Raw genomic sequence first — 23,261 nt, 5'->3', positions numbered from 1 at the left:
AAGTCATTAAATTATTCAAAGACCAGCAAACAGCTCTAATGCCCACAGGTAAGATTTTTGGTTTGCAAATGGACACCCATTTCTGGGGCTGTTATCCAAGTGTGACCAACTTAGCCGTTAGGCCAAAACAAAACAACAGAACGCAAGAGTGATGTTTAGATGTCATATAAGAGTACAGTAGTCAGGGTTCCTAGACTCATAATTGATGATTTGTGTCTAGCTCTGAACTTCATAATGACAGAGACTTCAGAACTCCTTATTAGATTGCCAAAAGAAGGAGAAACAGAAATGGTTAAAAATTTAGAGAATGCAGCCTCTAAAGAAATAACTTAAGGAAGATTCCCTAATCATTTGAATGATTATTCAAAATTATTATGAAACAAACAAACAAGCAAATAGAACCCTCCTTCCCCCCAATAATTCATTGATGGGTCAGGTGACCCTGCATCCCTGCCAACTAATCATTTTTATCATTTTAGTTTCTCAAATACCTTTATACAAGTGAAGGAGTCTTGGATTTTTAAAATAGTCTTTCTGTAGCAAGAAAAACCAATAAGATGTGACCACCATTTCAGGGTCTCCCAGTGTGACCTTGGGCGTGTCTCTTTATTGTCTTGACTTTAGCTCCACATCTGTAGCCTGAAGAGTCACCTAGGGGGAGAATCAAGGGTCTTTCAGTCACAAATTATCTGGTTCCATCTTTTGCAAAGGAAAAAAAATAATATTCATTTCCCCCAAGAAGACAGTCCCCTTGCACACTGAAGGGAGAAACATAGGTTGTGGGAACTCCCACTTATCTATGAGCCCTCTCCTCTTTGCTGTGGCATCTCCTCCCCCCTGCTCTGGACACCAGGTGCCTTCATGCCTTTGCAAGAAAGGATCTTCCAAACATATTCAAATTAACTTTTAAAAGAAGAGAAAACTTAAAAGGCTATCTCTCCCAAAGTGTATACATTTTCAAATTTTAAGTTAACAGAACAATTCTGTGTTTGTGGAATTCTAGGCTTCAACAATTTGGGGAGAGGAGGGTCTGAGGGATAGAGGACTGACTAGCAGGGCTTTATTATGCATGATTATTATGTTGATCACATCAACCCGGGGCCTCTTCCATTGCCTGACCGTCCCTGCTCTATAGGTAAGGTCAGTCCATTACTGTCTTTCTTATCAACATTTGTACATTCTATATATTTGGGTTGTTTATTTTTTTCCTTCAGATAATTTTCTTTTTTGCACACCTTTGCTTATGGGCAAAATTGTTTTTCAGGAATGGAGTTCCCTTAGATTCTTCAAAACTCTGGGGTAGTGTAAAATATTGTCTTCTCTTCTCCCATTCAATTTTGCAATGACAAAAAATGTAAAGTTTTTATGGACATTCTTTTTTTAAAAATTTAGTTTAGTGAAGTATAGTTGATTTACAATGTTGTGCTAATTTCTGCTGTACAGCAAAGTGATTCAGATATATATTATACATTCTTTTCCATATTCTTTTCCATTATGGTTTATCACAGGATATTGAATATAGTTCCCTGTGCTATACAGTAGGACCTTGTTGTTTATCCATTCTATATATAATAGTTTGCATCTGCTAACCCCAAACTCCCAGGACATCCCTCCCCCACCCCACCCTTGGCAACCACAAGTCTGTTCTCTATGCCTGTGAGTCTGTTTCTGTGCTGTAGATAAGTTCATTTGCATTGTTAGGACATTCTTTAGACTTTGCCATGAACACTGAAGTATTCTAAATATTTTATTTTAATTGAAATTGCTGTATCAATGTCGTCTGTGGTATGTTTTTATATGTGGTGACATTTTTAAATGATTTTTTTATTTCAGGGTTTTGGGCTCGTGAAGTAGGTAAGATGATTGGACTAGAACATCCTCTCATTCCAGTTCAGCATCAGTATGTTGTCACATCGACCATCCCTGAAGTGAAAGCTTTAAAGCGAGAACTCCCGGTGCTCCGTGACCTGGAAGGATCTTATTACCTCCGACAGGAAAGGGATGGGCTTTTGTTTGGTCCATATGAAAGTCAAGAGAAAATGAAAGTTCAGGACTCATGGGTCACCAGTGGAGTTCCTCCAGGTGGGTTCAGCAAATAGAAGTGTGTGCAGACACATCTATTTTATCTTCCTTGTAACTCTGGGCTGGCTGTAGAATAAGATGACACCATAATACTAGACTATCAGATACCTGGGACATTGGAAGTGGGGGATTCGAGGTAAATTCTGTTCTCATATCCCTTTGAACAATCACAGCAGGGGATAAGGAAAGAGAATTGGTGATGGAAAAGCTGAAAAAGATGCTCCCCGCTGCTTTGGAAGGCCCCAGGTAATTTTCACCTGCCCACATCAACCTCCTGCATCCCCCTTTTCTCCTCACTCCCCTGCTTACTTGGTCTAGTTTCTAGATTTGGATATAGCTGCTCTTGTGCTTTGACAGTTGGAAACACAACAGGTAGCAGAGATAGGACATCCAGCCTGTTAAGAATGAAAGCCTCAAAGTCTATAGCAGAGCAGGATAAGTTGGTACTGCGAACTGAAGCCCTCCTGTGCTGCGTAAATGGATGTGGAAAAGTCTTAGGCCTCAGTGCTAACTCAGGAGGTACCATAGTTTCTCTTTCAAGTTCTGTAAGGGAGAGAAGGACCTGTTTTTGTTTTTCATGAAACATTTCTGCAGAGCCAGGTGAAGGGTTGGGTCACCTAAGGAGGTATCTCAGGTTTTAATCTATAAAAGGAGCTAAAATGTCATTGGCACACAAATATTATAGGGAATATAAAGAAATGGAGGTAATTGTGCTTTCTAGAATTATACTTTGATAAGCTACTTGGGCTAGGGAATGAATCCCTCCCTCCTACTCTTCAAAGAACATCTGTGCCCACATTACTACAAATGATAAATCACCTTCCACAGAAGTTGGGCCAGCCAACTGAGGGCTTCGGTTTTGCTGGGTGGGCTCTGCACATTCGGGCCTGAGGGGAATAGCTCCTGATCCCAGAGGGAGGGCTAATCTGCCACCTGGGAGTCTCCTTCTCTGTTCTTCCCCCATGCTGGCAATCTCTCCTCCAAATAAATATTTGAACAAATATTGAACAATATTTATTGAACAAATATCTAAATAATTCCAGTTGGAGGAAGAGCCAGATTGTTGGCTGGCCCTGGGCGTCCACATGCCCTGGTCTAACCCTAGTGATCTGCAGGCCTCCCTGACCTGACGTGCCGTCCACAGGAGGGACAAGAAAGAGCTGGCTGGCTGCTGTGCGGGAGCATCCCTGGTATTGGTGGCGATATTCTTTCAGCAGCTCATCTGTGGCCCTGCCTTCAATCCCAGTGCCTTTTATGACTGAGAAGATGACTGTGCTCCAAGACCCTGACTCTTTTCACAGAATTCCAGCCCTCGGATGTGTATAGAAGGGGGCTAGGGGAATGAAGCCTCCATGCCATTCCTTCCCCGCTAAGAGTTAAAAGGTGTCTAGAATTCATCATCCTAGATGCTAAAGTGGTTTTGCATTTATCCCCAGTGTCCTGACATGACTTTGCAAACTCCCATTTGCCCTCACCTGAGAGGATGAAGCAGACTTCTATGGTTAATTGAAGGATAAAAGACCTCTCTTGACAAACCAAATTATTATTGTTTGTTTTTTAAAATTGTGATCGGCCTAAATGCTGGAAACTGCTAATATGCGTAAATTAAAATTTTCTATTAAAAAGGTTAACTTCCATGATTTATTGTTTCAGGAAATAACATTATTCTTCTCAGTAATATAGTATACTAATATAACAGTACTCATCTGTTGATAGTAAATATCAAGTTTAGACTTAAAAAAGAAAGTACAATACCTTCCTAACGGGCCATCTTTAAATGTAAGCTGATTCAGAGATTTAAATCACTTTGGAGCACACGTCAGGGCAGCTGCGGCATCCTGACCACAATGGCATTTCTCTTCAGGTTTTGGAAAGGAGCTCTTTGAGTCTGATCTAGACCGAATCATGGAACACGTTGAGGCTGCCATGGAAATGGTTCCAGTCTTGAAGAAGGCTGACATCATCAATATCGTCAATGGTCCTATCACCTATTCTCCTGACATTCTGCCTATGGTAGGGCCCCATCAGGGGGTCAGAAACTACTGGGTGGCTATAGGCTTTGGGTGAGTATCTCTATGTAATTCAACATTTATTATAGAGTTATGTAGTTTAGAGAAGTCTTATCCCATTATCTCAGGCCAAGAATGGAAAATGGGAGAGAGGCAGAGAGTCTTCTCCCTTTTATGACCAATGAAATGTGAGGATTAAAAAATTTTAGTCTTAAAACTTTGACTTGTATAGGTTTAAAAGATTTGTACACAGAAGGGCAATGATTTCCTGGAATTTTCTCTTTGCATATTTCCTGCCATTTCCATTATTTATGTTTCCTTTCATGTTGTGAATGTTCAGATAGGTCAATTTGCCCCACTTTTACAAGGATGTTTTCATAACACAGTGTGACAAAGATAAATCAAAATATCAAATGTGTAATATGTCTGATGCAGTTTTCACCATAATTCATGTTTGTTCAACATGATTTTTGTTTCTTTATGATTCCTCTGGTTGCTTACTATTTATGGTTCCATTACCCATTTGATGTTTCATCTCTAATATTTGTCCCATTAATTTGGTGAATATTAACGTCAAGCCTACCTTACTATCATATCACAGTATCTAATATTTTACTTTTCTTCCCCATTTTATTTGGCCATTTATTCAACTGATATTTGATGATTGGCCAGCTTTGTACCAGGTCTAGTTCTGGGCACTGAGAACAAGGCAGTAAGTCTCATCAGAGGCACAAGGCTGGTTGGGGTGCTGTTCTTCCAATACAGTAGAGAGGCTGGGGTCTGAACTAAGGAAGCAGCAGTGGGCACTGAGAGATAGGAAACAAAATTATTTAGATTTGGTGATTGATTGCATCAGGTCTTAAGGGAGAGAGAAAAATAGCAAATGATGGCAACCTTTCTTACTTGACTCCTGGTTGGACTCTGGGGCCAAAGGAAGAAATAATTGGAAAAATAATGAGCTCCATTTTTGACAGTGTTAAGTTTAGGTCTTTGGGACATCCAGAGGGAGAAAACCAGATGAAGATAGGAAGCTGGAAGGTATAATGTAACTGAGGGCTTAGGAAATCCCCTATAGAGTCCATATGTAGGCATGTTCATGTGGGAGTGTTTCTCTTGTACATCACTTATATATCTTCTTTGGAGAAAAGTCTATTTGTATACTTTGCCCATTTAAGAAATTGGATTATTTGTCTTTTTATTGTTAAGTTGTAGGAGTTCTTTATATATTCTAGATACAAGACCCTTATCCCATACATGATTTGCGATTTTTTCCCATTCTGTGGGTTTTTCATTTTCTTGATCGTAGCCATTGAAACGCAAAAGTTTTTAATTTTGATGAAGTCCAGAATGTGAATTTTTTTCTTCTTTTGAATGTAGTTTTGATATCATATATAAGAACCATTGCTTAATCCAAGTTAATGAAGATTTATACCTGTGTTTTCTTCTGAGAGTTTTATAGTTTTAACTCTTTTCTTTTAAATATATATATTTTTGATGTGGATCATTTTTTTAAAAGTCTTTATTGAATGTGTTACAATATTGCTTCAGTTTTATGTTTTGGTTTTTTGGCCTTGAGGCACGTGGGATCTTAGCTCCCCGACCAGGGATTGAACCCACACCCCCTGCATTGGAAGGCAAAGTCTTAACCACTGGACCACCAGGGAAGTCCCTAGTTTTAACTCTTACGTTTAGGTCTTTAATCAATTCTGAGTTAATTTTTGTATGTGCTATGAGGTGAGTGCCCAGCTTGATTCATTTGAGGATAGCCAATTGTCCCAGCACCAATTGTTGAAAGACTATTCTTTACTCATTGAAATGTGTTGGCATCTATGATGTCTTTTTTCTGACACCACTTCTGACATTTAATTCTCCAATTCTCTGACACCAACTGACTATCCAACAATTCAATTCAATTCTGCTGCTAAATCCCAGAGTTAGTGCAGACCCCACTAGTTAAAGACTCAGTCCCATAAAACTGTCCTCACTTCAGATGCCAATTTCAGCTTCCAGGGATCACCTGTAATTCTGACTGAATGGCTATACATTTGGAGATTCCTGCAACCCCCTCCTCAGGTTTGATAATTCACAAGAATAATCACAGAACTCAGGAAAACCCTACATACTTTTACCTATTTATTCTATAGAATACAACTCAGGAACATCCAAATGGAAGGAATGCATAGAGCAAGGTATGGGAGGAGGGGTCTGGTGCAGAGCTTCCATACCCTCTCTGGTGCACCATCTTCCTAGTACATCAATGGGTTCACCAACCCAAAGGCTCTTTGAACACTGTTGTTTAGGAGTTTTTGTGAAAGTTTCATTACACAGGCACAGTTGATTAAATCATTGACCATTGGTGATTGAACTTATGGTGACCAGCCCCTATTCTGAAGCTATCTAGTTCCTCTGCCCCCCCTTCCATGGAGCTATCTGTTAGCATACAAAATAATATAAATTCCAAAAGTTTTAGGAGCTCTGTGCCAGGAACTGGGAACAAAGACCAAATTTTTTTTTTTTTTTATTGTACCACAGCATCCTTGTCAAAATCAATTCATCATATATGTATGGATTTATTCCTGGACTCTCAACTTTATTCCATTGATCTATATGTCTATCCTTATGCCAGTACCATGCTGTCTTGATTACTGTAGCTTTGCAGTAAGTTCTGAAACGGGGAAGTGTGAATCCTCCAACTTTGTTCTTTTTCAGTATTGTTTTGGCTATTCTGGGCTTCTTAAATTTTTGGGTAAAATTTAGGACCAGCTTGTCAGTTTTTTCAAAGAAGCTGCCTAGGATTTTGGTAGGGATTGCATTGAATCTGTAGATCAACTTGGGGAGTATTGTCACCTTAATATTGAGTCTTCCGATTCATGAACAAAGGATGTCTTTCCATTTGTTTAGGACTTTTAATTAAAATTTCTCTCAATAATGATTCGTAGTTATCAGAGTGTAAGTTTTGTACTTCTTTTGCTAAATTTATTCCTAAACATTTTATTCTTTTTGATTCTGCAATTAGCTTAATCACTGAATTATTGATTTAGTCAACACTTATTTGCAGATCATTGCTCTTTATCTGTGAACAAGAGCAGACAGTATTCCTGGCCTCATGATATTTGTATTTTAATAGAACACCTGTCACTAAGGAAATTAGGAAGTTGCTTTCTTTAGAACACTAGTTACTTATCACCTAGAAATTGTATCTACTTGTATGGGGCTGATGTTGGACTCCTGCTTTGATTGCTCTGGGTAATTTTCCCAGGTTGTAGACATCGCGAGGTGAATGGGGAAGATAACAGGTTGGGGCGCACAAAGTGCCACACTCTCTCTGACCAATTTGGTCTGACCCCAAAAGGCCTTCTTGTTATTTAAAAGTTGGGATTGCTAAGATATTTCTTATGTAACATGGTGGAATCCTCACATCGGCTACCCCTCCCAGTTTATATCAGTGATCCATCCCATGGTTCTGAAGGCCAGTGATTTCCATATCTGGCTGAGCACCAGGGCTTGTTAAAAAGCAGAATCTCAACTTTGTGGTTAGTCACTTCCATGTGTTTCATCCTCCTTTGCATCTTATCTGTGAAATTCTTATTAGTTATCACTAGGATCCATGAGAGGTGTGTGGAATTGGAAAACCAACAAGCAAACAGATTCCCAGACACCCCTCCTATTGATTCTGATCCAGTAGTCTGGAGAAGGGCCCAGGGTTCAGCATTTCAGTGTTGTCTGTTATTCTAGTCCAACCAGTCGAGAGAATAGGTATTTGCAGACTGTCTACATATATGCCAGTGCTCATTTACCTTACTCACAGAATACCCTCAGTCAAAGCTGTTTTACTTTTATACCAGATCTAATAAGTTCTTCTGCTTCTAGGTGACTAACACAATGCTCCCCAAATGTTTAATGAGTTGGATTGAATTGAATCTAGTTATCCTGGCTTAGAACAGATTATAAACAGCAAATTTAAAGAGAGGAAAGACAGTTTCACAGTTATCATAAAAAAGCATACACAAACACTCAAAAAGTATAGCCGCTAGGCCATGTAGAAGAAGTGGGTTCTACAGATTAATGCTAGACCTAGAAGAAGAGCCTAACTCTTCTTTCCTCTTCAAGTTCCCTTTCACTTCCACTTCACACGTTACTTCCTTATGAAAATCTTATCCATTGGGCAGAGACATACTCTTGTTGGTTATACAAGGACCCACAGCCACCATGTACTGCTTGCCTACTATGTGCTTTTAAATGCCATGTCAATTAATTCTCCACCAGCACCATAAAGTGTGCACATGTAGACTAAAGCTCAGGGTGGTTACACAGCTTGCCCAAGGTCACACAGCTGGTAGTGGCAGAACAAAAATCCTACCCAGATCTGTCTTACTCTATGCTTTTACACTTTCAACCACTACACCAGGGGCTCTCAATAGATGTTTCATAGCATTCAGTTGTATGGGATTTTACATATAACTTAATAATGGTTATAGAGCTGAAGTTTGTTGAAATTTACTTTTTAAAAATAGATCTGCTTCAGTATTATCCTCAAATAACAGCATTCTGCCCCATTTATTGGAAAGAACATGATGGTGTAGCAGTGAGACCACAGGAAACCGAAGCACAACCCTAGCTATGCCCAAGGAGTCTGCCAAGGACGTAAATTCTGTTATGTGTGTCTTGGCTGAAAAAAGATTGAGAACCATTGAAGAAGTAAAGTCCAATAACAGGGAGTGTGTACTGGGGGCAGAAGACTGAGTTTGTATCCTGAATCTGCACTTTATTGCTGCGTGACCTTATTTAACCCCTGAGTGCAGGCTGGTTTTCTCATTGGTAAAATAGAGTTGCTAAAGAATAAATCAGCCGGTACATGTTAGAAGGAAACAATGCTTGGTAAATGGTAAGTACTCAGTGAATATCAGAAGAACTTTAAATAGTTTCAAGTCTTATAAACAGTATCTCTAGCTCTCAAAAATGGCAAGTGTTGTATACCATACATTGGGACTGTTTAAGTGAATAAACATTTTAAGCATATATTTCACAATTATTTTAAGCATGTATTTAATTTTTTTTTTTTTTTGCTTTCTTGAAACTTAATGAGATTGTTTGTGGGTGATTTGGATGAGCCATGTCTCTTTTTAAAACTATCCAGAGAAGTATAAATTGCTGTCTTTTTATTCTGCTTGAGAAATATCCTTATAACAAATATAAGCATTCATTTTTATAAAGTAGAAAAACTGGCATCTTGTTGTAGAAAAAGTTAGTTAACATTTCCAATCTTTGCTAAGGTCCTCCCATGCTCTTAGAAGCTGCGATGCTGGCTAAGTAGCTGTCGTCTGGGGTACTGGAATTTCTTGCATTTTGAAGTCTGCTCGTGTAGCTCCTTTTCCTGGTCCTCTACCGGTGACTCCCTGCTCATCCAATTCCTCAGAAGCTTCTCTTGACTTAAACCACAGGCGAACCCACAGTAAAGTCCTTCATCAAGACTTTCCTTTATCCACAAGAATGAATGGGTAGGACTGCCCAGGGGCGACGTTAAACTGTGATCCCTCCATCTGGTATCAAATTATTTGCCACAGTCATGTTCTTGGTTTTAAAGCATCCTCATGTGGAAATAGAAAACAAGCCAACCCTCCCCACCAAGTGACCCAAATTGCAAAATACAGGAGCCATTGTTTCTTCCTCCTCTTTCCCACAAGTCCTTGGGTGAATGCCTCTTTGTCTGAATGCTTCTACGATAATGGCCCAAGATCCTTGTGCAGAGGTCATCGCTATGGGAACCTGAACTAAACTGAGTCTGAGAAGAGATGGGTGTGCCACTCTACAGTGTACATATTTCTCCTGCAAAGTTCCTATTAGTGAGGATAATCATAGCTCAAGAGGGCTGATAAGGTACCAACCACATCTGCCTGTGTGCTTCCTCTCCTCCCTTTTCCTAAAGCAAGCATCCTTACTAGCTAAGAGTCATAGAATATTTTGCAGATATACAGCTCTTGAAACTGTGGAAAGAAACTAGCTATCAAGTCAGGCACATTTAATTTGGATGCCTAAACTTTTTTTTTTTTGAGGAAAAAAAATGATAGCATAAAGATTATGTTGGTTGTGTGTTTTGAATAGCAATAGCACAGAACACTGTAGCTTTGAGGCCTTGTTAAATATATGGACATGTTTCATTGTTGGAAAACAATATGTGTTAGTAACAGGGTGTTTATTTCTGTATTTGAAAGGTATGGCATAATCCATGCTGGTGGGGTAGGGAAATATCTCAGTGACTGGATCCTGCATGGAGAACCTCCTTTTGATCTGATAGAATTGGATCCCAATCGCTATGGCAAATGGACAACAACTCAGTACACCGAGGCCAAAGCAAGAGAGTCATATGGATTCAACAATATTGGTAAAGTGCAAATTTACCGTTGTCTATGAAGTGTGTTCAGAATTGACTTACATCACTTCTGACTTTAGAAGCTTTTTATTCTGTGTATCGTGGGGGAATGGTTAGGGAGTCTAAAAAGCATGTGCTTCTAAGACACAAAAAGGAATCTATATGAATATATATCTTTAATGTGAGGAATGCATAAGTGATTTGAACTTTTAAATCTATTTTTACTTTACCCTTTGATGATCAATATAAATGACAGCTTTGGGTTTTTTTCAAACATAAATTTAATGCATATATATGTATATATATATGTATATATATTATAAATATATTATATATAATATAGGTATATAATTTATAATATATATATATATGCTTCTAGACTTTAAGTGCTGTGTTTTCCATTTTCTGAATCCCTTCAAAATATTTTATAGTTTTGGTTCTATGCTATTCAGAGCACCTATCTTCCTTTTTCAGTTGGTTACCCTAAAGAAGAACGGTTTGCCGGGAGGCCAACTCAGCGAGTCAGTGGGCTTTATAAAACCCTGGAGTCTAAGTGTTCCATGGGGTTCCATGCAGGCTGGGAGCAGCCACACTGGTTCTATAAACCAGGCCAGGACACTGGGTACAGGTAAGTGAGTGACTTAACCTGCCTGTCACTCTCACCGCAGAATGAAATTTGGGGGTGGAATGGAGGGACCCCAGAGAAGTGCCGTGTCCCCCTCCCACCCCATCACTCCACCCCATTCCAAAGAGCATTGAGCCTTTTCCCACCAAAATCACTTTTTGTGCAGTGCAGGCCTTAGTTTATCCCACGTGACATTGGCCCACATCTAGGACCCATGTGGCCTCGCGAGACCTATAACCAGCCCAGATGAAGCCTCTGCTTGGCATTTTCCAGTTGCTCAGAGAACCTTCCCCACCCTCTCCAAATCCCCACATGGCTTCAGTTGGCTCCTAAAGGTTTGTCCTGGTTTAGGATGCCTGGCCAAGTCACATAGTATGGAAACAGTATGGAAATATGGATTTTCTATTTGTCAAGGAATAACTCAAAGCAACTGCTTTCTAGTGTGTGTGCATTGAATCATGCAAATTATATGCACTGCTAATAAATTAGGGGAAAAGGTCATTTACTTACTATTTTAGTTTGAACTAAAACGTAAAGCATATCACTAAAACAATTCTCTGAATTCCTCTAAAGTTGTTGCCATTATACTTGGATTGCATACCACTGTTGTACTTGGGATTAATAGTGATTATATATTTTTTCTCATGAGAATCCATAAACCAAGAGAAAACAAAGTTTCCTTTTCACGTTAAGTTCTCCTTTTTCTTTCTCAGCTGTGTTGGGTCTTCATTGCTGCGCATGGGCTTTCTCTGGTTGTGGCGAGCGGGGGCTACTCTCCTTTGCGGCGCGCGGGCTTCTCATTGCGGTGTCTTCTTTTGTTGCGGGGCACGGGCTCTACACACGCGGGCTTCAGTAGTTGTGGCTCACGGGCTCTAGAGTGCAGGCTCAGTAGTTGTGGCGCACGGGCTTAGTTGCTCCGCGGCATGTGGGATCTTCCCAGACCAGGGATTGGAACCCGTGTCCCATGCATTGGCAGGTGGGTTCTTAACCACTGCACCACTGGGAAGTCCAATTCTCTCTCTCTCTTTTTTTTTTTTGACCTGTCATTTTGCTTATTTAAACAGGTTTTGATGTCTACTTTAAGATCAGATCTAAAAGGTCCAAAGTATAGTAGAGGGCCAGTTGTTGATTAATGAATTTGGACTCTGTAGTCAGCCAGTGGAGATTACCTGGGGGCAAAATACTGGTTTGGTTTTTCCTAAATGACTCAGATAAATGCCAGATCTATTCTTCACCTTGTGCTATTTTGACCTGGCCTGTTTCTTCTACTATTTTAATAATTAAACCACTGAAAACTCATTTTGCAGACTTAGCATCCTGCTCTGAAGTTAAAATACCACATTAATAGTCCGCTCTATAAAGTAGAAACAACCCTGCATAATGAGTTAGGAGACCTTTGTTCCAGACCCAGCTCTGTCATTAACTAATGCAAAGACCTTGGAAGTCACTTGGTGCCTTTTCTCTAAAAAATGAAGATGTTGGACCAGATCCTTGCTTACTCCAGGTAGACCAGCATGAAGCCTGTTAGAGTGCAGAATCTAGGGCCCCTCCCCAGACCTGCTGCATCAGAATCGGCATCTTAACAAGTACAAGTGATGTATTTGCATAAATGTTTGAGAAACAACAGACAAGATAGCTCTACCCCTCATATATTCTGGTTTAATTATGTCCCCCAAATTAGTATTTTTAAAATGCTTTCCCCGGTGATTCTAATATGTAACCAAGGTTGAAAACTACAGGATTGGTTAACTTCTAAGCTCTTTTCCAGATCTGAGAACCCACATGGCCTATCTTATTTTCTAGTTAATTAATACTTCATTCACTATGAAATGGGTCAAGGGATAGATGAGTAACTTAAAAAATCAGATTCCAGTATATATGTATGATTTGTAGAACAGGTGGCGCTTTTCCCCCAAATGAAATTTTCTAGGCAAATAGGGTGTATTAAAATATCCTTATTCTGTAATTTTTTGAAAATGAGTAACTCTTGTTTTATGACAAACATTGTGTTTCAGGCCAAGTTTTCACCGCACAAACTGGTTTGATCCTGTGGGCTCTGAGTATAAACAGGTTATGCAAAGAGTAGGGGTGATTGACCTGTCACCATTTGGCAAGTTTAATATCAAAGGCCAAGACTCCATTAGATTGTTGGACCATCTCTTTGCAAATGTCATTCCCAAGGTAAATAACCTTATAGGGGTACAAGGTCCAGGATTCTGGCCTACTTAATTCTCTACCTCTCGTTTTCAAAAAAACCAATATGTTATTTCAATTCACCTAATGATTTCTGTATGAACACCAGAACCCTTCAACTAACCAAGGGTATTCTAGCTAATTTTCAAATTTAAATTTTTGTTAAATGAATTATCATCTAAGGACCTTATGACTTTGTTTAGTTGTGTAAATGGGAACCCCCAAATTGGCTGAAGTGTAATTTTTATGACAAGTAATTATAATGGTCATTTAAACTGAAAACTTCAAAATTAATGGGTTTAAGTTTACAGATAGTTCACACAATTGATATAAATGATAGCATTCAGATGTTTTTCATTGTTGACACCCACATTTTTATTTCCATGTGGTGTTAAAAGGACACATAAGATTTTTATTTCATCCTGAGGTAATTTAAAATTCTTTTGTGTAGGTGGGTTTTACAAATATAAGTCACATGTTAACACCAAAAGGTCAAGTATATGCTGAGTTGACAGTTTCTCACCAGTCTCCTGGGGAGTTTCTATTAATAACTGGTTCTGGATCAGAACTTCATGATCTTAGGTAAGTGTACACCTAGTAAGAAAATTTTACATGGATTATATATTGACCCAATCTTGCACCGAGGTTTTTTTTGTTTGTTTGTTTGTTTTACCAGTAATTGAAAGTACAACTTTAATTCTTAAAAATCTTATTGTTTTAAATAAACTTCATGTCTCTTAGAGGAAATTATTTGAAGGTCCCCTATAACCATCCCCCTCCCAAAGGTAATCCATCCATGGGGTTTACTGGTTTTAATAATATTAACTCCCATTTGTAGGTATCACCAATATGTCAAAACCATTTTTACACATTATCTCAATAAATTCTTTTAATAGATATATCTACAAGGTATATATTATTCCCTATTTCAGGTGAGGAAAGTGAAGTTTGGGTTAAAGTAACCTGCTCAAGCCAGCCTTGTTGATTCTGATGCCCACATTTGGTCCACTTTAGTGAACTGCCTCCCTGGTTTTTCTTCTTCCTTTTTCATGCTTTGTGCCACAAAGCTGCATCTAAATCATTGACCTGCCAAGTCAATCCTTCACACGAATCTTTAGTCTACTATTTAGTCTACTCTAAAATCTATCATCTTCAGTATTTCAAAAATATTTGGAATATTGTTGTTTAATAAACATCTTACTCTGACAGATTCTCACTCTAGTTGTAAAATGATGCAAATTATATCCTTCAATCCAAGGTGCATTGGGAGCCATTTTAGTAGCTTAGCTTTGTGTCAATACAGATGATCATTTTATGATAGACTTGTGTAGCTCCAGAGACTGCTCAATAAATTATAAACAAACCCTATAACTGGGTTCCAATAACTCATCAAGACTCAGAAATTGAAACTAGTCTTTAGAGTTTTAATCTTTTCCTTGTCATTGTCAAAGCAAGTATGTGTCTGGTGGCAGGCACGTTATTAACCTTTAGCAGCACAAGCATGCCTCCTGTGTACAGGTATTAGAGAAAATTCTCCCAAGATTGAATCATCAGTTTAAATGCAATAGCGCTGTCACTATTTAAAAGAATCGTGTGGCAGAGCTTGTTTAAACGGAAGGGTCCTTCTGTACTGTGAAAAATTACCCACACATTTAAGTGGGTAGTTTAAAGAGGATCATTCAACATCTCTGGGACTCAGTTTCCTCAACTTTAAAAATTAGGTGATTATATGAAATGACATTCTAGGGACTTTCTGGCAATTCTAGACACAGAGCATTTCTTCCGAGAAATAATCTGTTACCAACATGCATTATTCAAGCAAGATTTAACACGATGTTTATGAATCTCAAATGCAGATGGATTGAAGAAGAGGCTGTCAAAGGTGGATATGATGTTGAAATTAAAAACATAACCGATGAGCTTGGAGTCCTTGGCGTCGCAGGGCCACATGCAAGAAAGGTCCTTCAGAAACTGACCTCTGAAGATCTTAGTGATGATATTTTCAAGTTTCTTCAGACCAAGTCTTTAAAGGTTTCCAACATTCCTGTCACTGCTATCAGGATATCTTATACTGGTAAGAATTGGAAAACAACCTAAAATAAGTCTCTAAAATTTAAAAGCAGTTACCAGAAATGTGTGCACGCATGCACATACACACAGCACACACACACACACACACACACACACACACACATTCATTTTGGTCATTTTAACTTTGGAGAAAGATTTCTCCTGCCTGACTCTTCTGACAATTCTGTTTATTCACTCCTAGTCTGAGAGAGTCCTTCCACAGATTTCCAATTGTTGTTCCAGGCTCATAGCTAGCTGCCTACCATTTGGAAAGGTAGGTAAGAAAGTGGGAAGAAGATGGCTGTTGGAATAGTTGGAAGGGTTGACAGAATATTCAGGCCAGCTGATTCTGTTTGGGAACATTCAAAATGGTCTCCCATTGATAGAGTCTCCCATAGAGAACAGCGTGAATGTATCAGGCACCTCTCTTAAAGCATTACCACTGATCATCTTTCTTTCTGACTCTAAGTGCATTAGGGAAGACTTGCTATGCAGCTAACATTGCACATAGTAGATATTTGGAAACAGGGATGAATGAATGCTCCCCATTGGTGCTCTGGGCTCACTTCTAACTCCCTCTAGATTCCCTGTCCCTTCACAGAAGGCGTACTGGGTGCCCAGGCATTCACTCAATTACGTGTTGCTCACATTCTGGTGTTTGTCCTGGAGAAGCACCTCACCATCAGCCCTTGACATGAGGAGTGAGGCGAACACACAGTATAAAGGCCATAGCTCTTCCCTGGGCTTCCGCTGTCCCTTTTCACCATCCTTCCTCTGCCCAACCTTGGCAAAATGGTGACCAGAATAAAACATAAGCAGAATAAAAAATAAGCAGACTCTTTGGGTTGGGTTTCATTTTCTTTGTTTTTTGCCCACCGCTCTAATGGTGAATGAAATGACCAAATGGGGAAGAAAGGGGGAGTGGGGGGCATTAGAGACTACGGCTATCCCACAGCGAAGACCATTTGAATAATTGTCATCAGTTGCCTTTATCTTTAAGCCTTGTGATTTGGGGCCAAGGAGTTGGGGGTTGAGGTGTCTAAACGTTGAACCCCTTTTCTTGATAAACTCTGCCATGCTAATTCCTCACTTAACATTATGAAGCTGAGGTCAAGGGGCAAGAGTAACTCCTGCATCACAGTCTTTCTGTGTCATGAGATGTCCTAGATGCTACCCTCTGTGCGGGGGACAGGATTGGGCACAAAAGCGTCTGTGATATGGCAGGCTCCTTTGCAGTGGGGTTTGGTTACAACCTTTTTCTGAACTGGTCTTTTAAAACTCAACAATGTCTATATTGCATAAATGGAATCTCTCCATTTATTGATGTGTTTTAGCTAATGCACATTAGACTCAGTGATCATCATTCTTACTCTGGTGGGCACTTGTGGGTGTATTTCAGGTGAGCTGGGTTGGGAGCTGTACCACAGACGAGAAGATTCTGCGGCACTTTATGACATTATCATGAATGCAGGCCAGAAAGAGGGAATTGACAACTTTGGAACCTATGCCATGAATGCCTTAAGACTGGAGAAAGCTTTCAGAGCCTGGGGGTCAGAGGTTTGAAATGCTAGCATCTTTATTAAAATTTTACGTGTATTGTATCTGATTTTTATATAAGGGTTAGTTTTAACTGCGTTAACATTGGCTCTGGCTGTAAGAGAAAGTATGTATTATAAGAAAAAAAAAATTTTTTTTGTTTTGGCCATGCCGTGCAGCATGCGAGATCTCAGTTCCCCAGACCAGGGATCAAACCCATGCCCCCTGCAGTGGAAGCGCAGAGCCCTAACCACTGGACCACCTGGGAATTCCCCGAAGTTTTATTTAATTAGGGAAAGAGGTTTTTCTCTTCAATCTCCCAGTTGCAAATTCAGTGGAATTATGACATAATGTTTATTCTGCCCTAATTCCTCTGGCTTAGCAGAGAGCCCTGGACATCTGTCTCTGACTGTGTGCGGAGCTGTGGCTATCCCAAGGGAGCCTGCCTACCGCACGGGACTTGAGGACTACCTTTCAAATTCTTCCTTCTCCTCTGTCACATTGCCCATCCTCAGTTCTTTCTTATCCCGCACCTTTTGGGGAAGTAGCAACCAAAGGGGTCTTTCTGAGGCGGGGCGGGGTTGGTGGTCTGGGATGTGTTGGTCCAGCCCACTCCCACCATTAATAATGGGAACTCAGGGTTTCTATTTGTGTAGTTACACACCACTTTCATAGGCATGATCTCATCTACCTTCTCAACTCTCCCTGAAGGAGGTATTATTGGTGATTCTTGGGCAAGGGGTTGGCAGTTCTACACACAATCCCTGTTCAAAACACAATCACACTAAGAAATAATAAACAACTTGGTCCAGATTACACAAAAGTGGCTCTATTCTCTGTTTTATCTCCAATATGGCAGGCTATTTTTAGGCCCCTTAATTTTTTCAGATTTGCTAGTTGTTTCCTTGGAAGACGTTAAGATTTTAGGCCTGGGAGTTGAGATAAGGGACAGTGGTAAAAGATGTACTTACTTCAGGGTAGGGTCTCTTGGGTTCAGATGTATCCTCCACCACATACTAACTGTGTGACCTTAACCCTCTAGAGTCTGTTTACTTCTCTATAAGATAGGGCCAATCTTTCTCCTCCAGAGTTATTGTCGAGATTAGATAGTCTACAAAGTGCCTAGGATATAACAATAAATTTGAGGGCAGAGTGGGTTTGAAAGTGCAGGCAGGGTCCCTTGGACAGCTAGACCAGGGGCAGAAGCAAGTGGGCTTTGAGGTAGAGAGGGCAGCCTCCTGGAGCCCCTGAAAGAACGAGGGCCCTGGGGCAAGTCACTGTTTTGCAGGAGAGGTGCTGTGTTACAAGGATTCTCAGCCTACAAGCCGGGTGTGGGTGGGGTTCTCAGCGGAGGCTGCTGCAGGGAGAAAAGTAGAGGATGGCTCTGCCTCCACACTCCACAAGGGATGAAGCAGCTGAAGCAGCCTTTGCGGTCAGGCGTTTCTGCGCCACCCTGCCTTTTCCCTGGGAGCCCTCCTCTGAAATGGTTTTCTCCATCCCCTGTCCCTCCGATTTCCCAGCAGTGCCAGCGCGCCCTCTAGTGTTAATACATCAATCAAGCATCTGGGCTTTGTTTTCATTTTTTTCCTGGAATTCTGAAACTTTGAGCAGGTAAAAAATAATTTTAGAGGTGCTCAAATGGATTAGGAAATATGAGGCCAAAATTTTATGTTATGTAAAACAAGTTTATATTACTCATCCAGTTCATACGAGGGCTGTGTTGTTTTTTTGTTAAGTTTGGCTACTTTTTATGATGTTTAGACCAGTTCTCCTGGAGCAAAAGAGACCAACGACAACAAAATAAACAAGCAAACAAAAATCAGGTCTAGTCCCAAATAGTGGCTTTAGTTCCCCTTGAACTATATTGTAATAACTCAACCAATTTGAAAAGATTGAGATTCAATCTCTATTTTTTCCTTTTCCCTCTCCTGAACTCTGTAGAAGCCATTTTCCTACCACTTGCTTTTTCCTCTACTTATCCCAATTTCTGGATGATTGTAAGATAAGTAAATTACTTAATACCTTTTCAAAACCTCTATATGTAAAATTATTAGATAAAAGCTTCTGAAAGTCTTGTTTCTAGGAAGACATCATTGTTGTGGTATCCCTCAGATGTTTATTATGCAAAGAGAGCCTTGGAAACAAACTGTGAATTTTAGTTTCTAATTTGCTATTGAAATAACAGTATTTGCTGAAAGGCTACCTCTGAATTTTAGATTAAAAAAAATTACTTTGAGGCCAGTCCACAATTTTCCTTTTTCAGAATCTATATTCATAGTGAAAAAGTGTTCTCTTCCCTAAAAAGTATATATGAAAGTGATGTTATTAAAACAATTTGCACTCATCTAAGATTTAAAATGCGTGTTTTCCCTTTTAGATGAACTGTGATACAAATCCCTTGGAAGCTGGACTGCAATATTTTGTAAAGCTAAATAAGGTATGTTTACATTCCAAAGTGTACTTGAAGTAAATCTTAAAATTATGCTGTTTCATGACAGAGCCATGCTTTAAAATTTAGCCAAGTATGATTACAGGACAAATGAGTTGAACATGTATAGTAAGCATTGCTCAAATGCTTCATATTAATATTTGTCAAAATTTGATATTAGTTCAAACAATTGCAACGTGCTTGTAGATGTAAGATAGCAGAATCCAGCAACTTTAAAGACTAGATCTAAATTCTAAGATTAAAAATCAGTAAGGATAAGATGTCAGCAGACACTCTTGTAAATCTTGGTGACTTGTGAAGTCACAATTAGCTAATGAGACATACTGCATTAATTGACTCTCCCTGGGTGCTCACAGCACGAAGCAGCCTCGCCCCAGCAGATCTATCCATCTGCTTATTGAGCATCTTTGTATGTAACTGCAACATCTGCGTATAAGCAAACTGACACATTTCAAATATGTTCAGCATAAAACAGGTATTACTGAGAAGCCAATACAGGCCCAAAGAATCATAACTGATATTAACATTCCAAAGGGAACCCCTGCATCAGTGATTCTCAAACAGATAGCGTCAGCATCACCTGGGAGCTTGTTACAAATGCAAATCCTCAGGTCCCTGCACAGACCTACTAAATCAGAATCCCCTGGAGGTCGGGCCAAGAGATCTGTGTTTAACAAGCTTCAGGGGATTCCGATGCACCTAAAGTTTGAGAAACACCACCCTACATAATTATTGTGGAAAAGCATATTATGAGGCCAATTTATTACACCCTAGCTCATCTATACAAATCCCACAAATATAAATGAGGTTATTCCATTGTTATGGTCTGAATGTTTGTGTCCCTCCAAAATTCATACGCTGAAGCCCTAAGCCCCATGTGATGCTATTTGGAGGTGGGGCCTTTGGGAGGAAATTGGTTCAAATGAGATCATGAGGTGCGGCCTCCATGTTGGGATCAATGTTCTTATGGGAAGAAGAAGAGAGATCAGAGGTTTCTGTCTCTCTACCGTCTGAGGACATAGTGAGAAGGCACTGTCTGCCAGCCAGGAAGAGGAGACTCATGGGAGAACCAAATTGGCCGGCACCTTGATCTTGGACTCACCAGCCTCCAGAACTGTGAGAAGTAAACTCCTGTTGTTTCAGCTACTCCAGCTGTGCTATTTTGTGATAGCAGCCTGAGCTGATTCAGACACCTGTTAAACGGTGTCTTAGTTACTATAAGAGAACTTAATGGAGGTACAGTTAGCAGTAATATTGAAGGATAAAGATGGCAGCTGCTTTCGCTCAGAATATTTGTTAGAATTCCAAAATTCCTGTTCTGGCCTGCCTTAGGTGCTAATCAGCTAATGTAAAGGCTGTTTCCCCATTCTATGGAAATATGTGAACACATGAATATGAATCAGGCTAAGGAAACTTTTTTAATGCCCCTGAATCAGTTCCCAAATTCTAAGCTAAGATATTAACATAAACATGTATATTTATAGCATTAGATTTTAGGAAAAAAGAACCTCCTAAAGGGTTTTAAAGGGAACATCTTTCTGCGCATTTTCCCCATGACTTTTATTTTTATGATGTACCATCTGCCTCCAGACCAGAGAAAGCAGGTGCTTGAAGTTTGGGCAGACGCTAGCAGCAGATTGCTCCTTATGATAACAGAAGTCTTGGTTTAGCTTTGTAAAATAAGGGTGAAAATGGCCTGACTCCCGAAAGCACTAAAGTTCTGTTGTTGGTCACCAATAGGTAAATAGATAGCCGACATTTTTGCTTCAGTGTTTGGGTATTATTGTTTGGGAATAAGGCACAAACGACCTCTTCATGTTGAAAATGGATTTTTAAAACTCTCTTTATGATTATAAGCAGGTGTAGTGTGGACTGCATATTTATTAGTTCCTTTAAATTATTTCAGTAACCAAAGCTCAGCTCAAAACTAAGTAATTTAATAGATAATGATTTTGATTTATGGTATGTTTTTATGATTTCTTTGTTGTTGGTTCTCATTTTGGTGTCATAAAGTTAATTTCTAATGCTTTCATTGGGTGAAGGTCCATGTAGCACAAGGACCTGGACCTAATCAAGCCAGTCTTTTTTAATTACCATGACTCAGGTCGTTAGTGGGCATCAACCTAACTGTAGCGATGCTTGCTAATTTCCAAGACAGGTGAATAGGTTGGATCAACTTTGTTTCAAGCCTATTTGGTGGTCTCACAACAATTTTATCTTAGTTTTGTAGCAGTCTCTAATATAAAACAGGTTCCTGGAAAACTTATTTATATTATAAACTGAACTGTGTCCCTTGGTAATTCAAGTCCTGTGCCTCAAAACAAAAATGTTACCCAACCTGGCTTCATACAACATTTTTTTTTTTTTTTTAAGGGCAAGGACGTTCAGTTCTGCAGACTCTTTTTTTTTTTTAAACTTTTGCGTTTATTTATTTTATTTATTTATTTATTTATGGCTGTGTTGGGTCTTCGTTTCTGTGCGAGGGCTTTCTCTAGTTGTGGCAAGTGGGGGCCACTCTTCATCGCGGTGCGTGGGCCTCTCATTATCGCAGCCTCTCTTGTTGCGGAGCACAGGCTCCAGACGCGCAGGCTCAGTAACTGTGGCTCACAGGCCTAGTTGCTCCGCGGCATGTGGGATCTTCCCAGACCAGGGCTCGAACCCGTGTCCCCTGCATTGGCAGGCAGATTCTCAACCACTGCGCCACCAGGGAAACCCCCATACAACATTTTAAAGAATAATATAATGCAAGTCCATATTGCTTTGGAAAATTGATGTTATATGAAAACTGAAGCAGCAAATACAGGGGACTATTTGTATTTAATACCAATCAAAACAAAACAAAACCCTAAATCCTGACATTTTACAATAGTTTAAAATCAATTCTTTTCTTATCCTTCAAAGTAAATATGTAGACTTCCCTGCTCGGCCCTTAAGTGTTTCCACAGTGATTGTGTAAGCCATAATATGAAGAGAAATATAGAGATGCAGGCTGTGTCAGAGTTAGGAGGACCATTGGAGGTCACTCAGCACCACCTCTTCCTTTGAGGATGAGGAAACTGAAGCGCAGAGAAGTGACCTAGGTGCTGTCCTGTGTGTTGGCCCAGGTTGAACTCTGACCTCCCTGCAGTGCTCTCTCACCCACCACTTTTCCCAGCCAGGTCCTTTCCCATAATGGGCTTATCGGCCTTGAAAAACTGCCCCCAAATTTTCTGGCAACATGTATCATAGAATCTACATGGCTACATTTCATCGATGAATACCTCCCACAGTTATGTTTTTGTTATAAGTAATTTTGTGTTTTGTGGTAGTATCAGAATAGCTGCTTTAGCCATTTTAAGAAGGAAAGTGGGTGGGTGAGGAGATGGACCATCTGACCTCATTAGGCTGAACTGTGTTCTTATCAAAACTGGTACAAAAGTAAGGAAAAGAAAAATGGAGTATCGAAGACATCTTAGATCGTAAAGGTGGCATTTGCCTTCCTTAACTCTTAGAGTTGTCTGAGCCTTGGTCTCCCTATGGTGTGGGCTTATGTGAAGCAAATACAGACATGTGTATACATTCATTCATCTAGTTAACATTAATTAAGTACCATTTATTAATCACCTCGCTAGGCCACAGGTCTAAAAGTTAAAGATACAGCTCCTGACGGCTCTCAGATCTCATGAAGCTTGGAACAAATGGAACTTTGGGAACTAAAGCTGTAGGATGCATTCTTAACCTTAATTCTGAAAATACTGTTCTGCATGAGGAGGGCTGTGTAGTAGCACGTATCAGTTCTGTCTTGTAAAGAGTGAGCATAGGGTCCTGACAGGAAGCGTTAAGCACAGCTGTGAAACAGGTAAAAATAACTGAATATTTCCTTTTAAGTCTTCTCAGCTAAAGCCCCTTTACCTGAAACAAGTCATATCATTGTGCTTAATAGTATTA

The 23,261-nt window shown here is 39.8% G+C and overlaps 1 protein-coding gene across 2 annotated transcripts in view; it reads left to right on the top strand.

Annotated features, from left to right (window-relative positions):
- DMGDH (dimethylglycine dehydrogenase) overlaps positions 1-23,261 on the top strand; it is a 60,652-nt gene that overhangs the window by 17,989 nt on the left and 19,402 nt on the right. For both annotated transcript variants that reach the window (XM_061189390.1, XM_061189389.1), the window contains exons 6-14: positions 1,834-2,082; positions 3,947-4,145; positions 10,304-10,473; positions 10,936-11,089; positions 13,102-13,267; positions 13,731-13,861; positions 15,136-15,353; positions 16,749-16,906; positions 19,263-19,322. In XM_061189390.1, the coding sequence (XP_061045373.1) occupies positions 1,834-2,082; positions 3,947-4,145; positions 10,304-10,473; positions 10,936-11,089; positions 13,102-13,267; positions 13,731-13,861; positions 15,136-15,353; positions 16,749-16,906; positions 19,263-19,322 (1,505 nt within the window). The remainder of the gene's footprint in view (positions 1-1,833; positions 2,083-3,946; positions 4,146-10,303; positions 10,474-10,935; positions 11,090-13,101; positions 13,268-13,730; positions 13,862-15,135; positions 15,354-16,748; positions 16,907-19,262; positions 19,323-23,261) is intronic.

The sequence above is a fragment of the Eubalaena glacialis genome, chromosome 4 (genome assembly GCF_028564815.1).
Source record: "Eubalaena glacialis isolate mEubGla1 chromosome 4, mEubGla1.1.hap2.+ XY, whole genome shotgun sequence".
NCBI classification, from domain to species: Eukaryota; Metazoa; Chordata; class Mammalia; order Artiodactyla; family Balaenidae; genus Eubalaena; species Eubalaena glacialis.
This window is presented reverse-complemented; position numbering and strand designations above follow the sequence as displayed.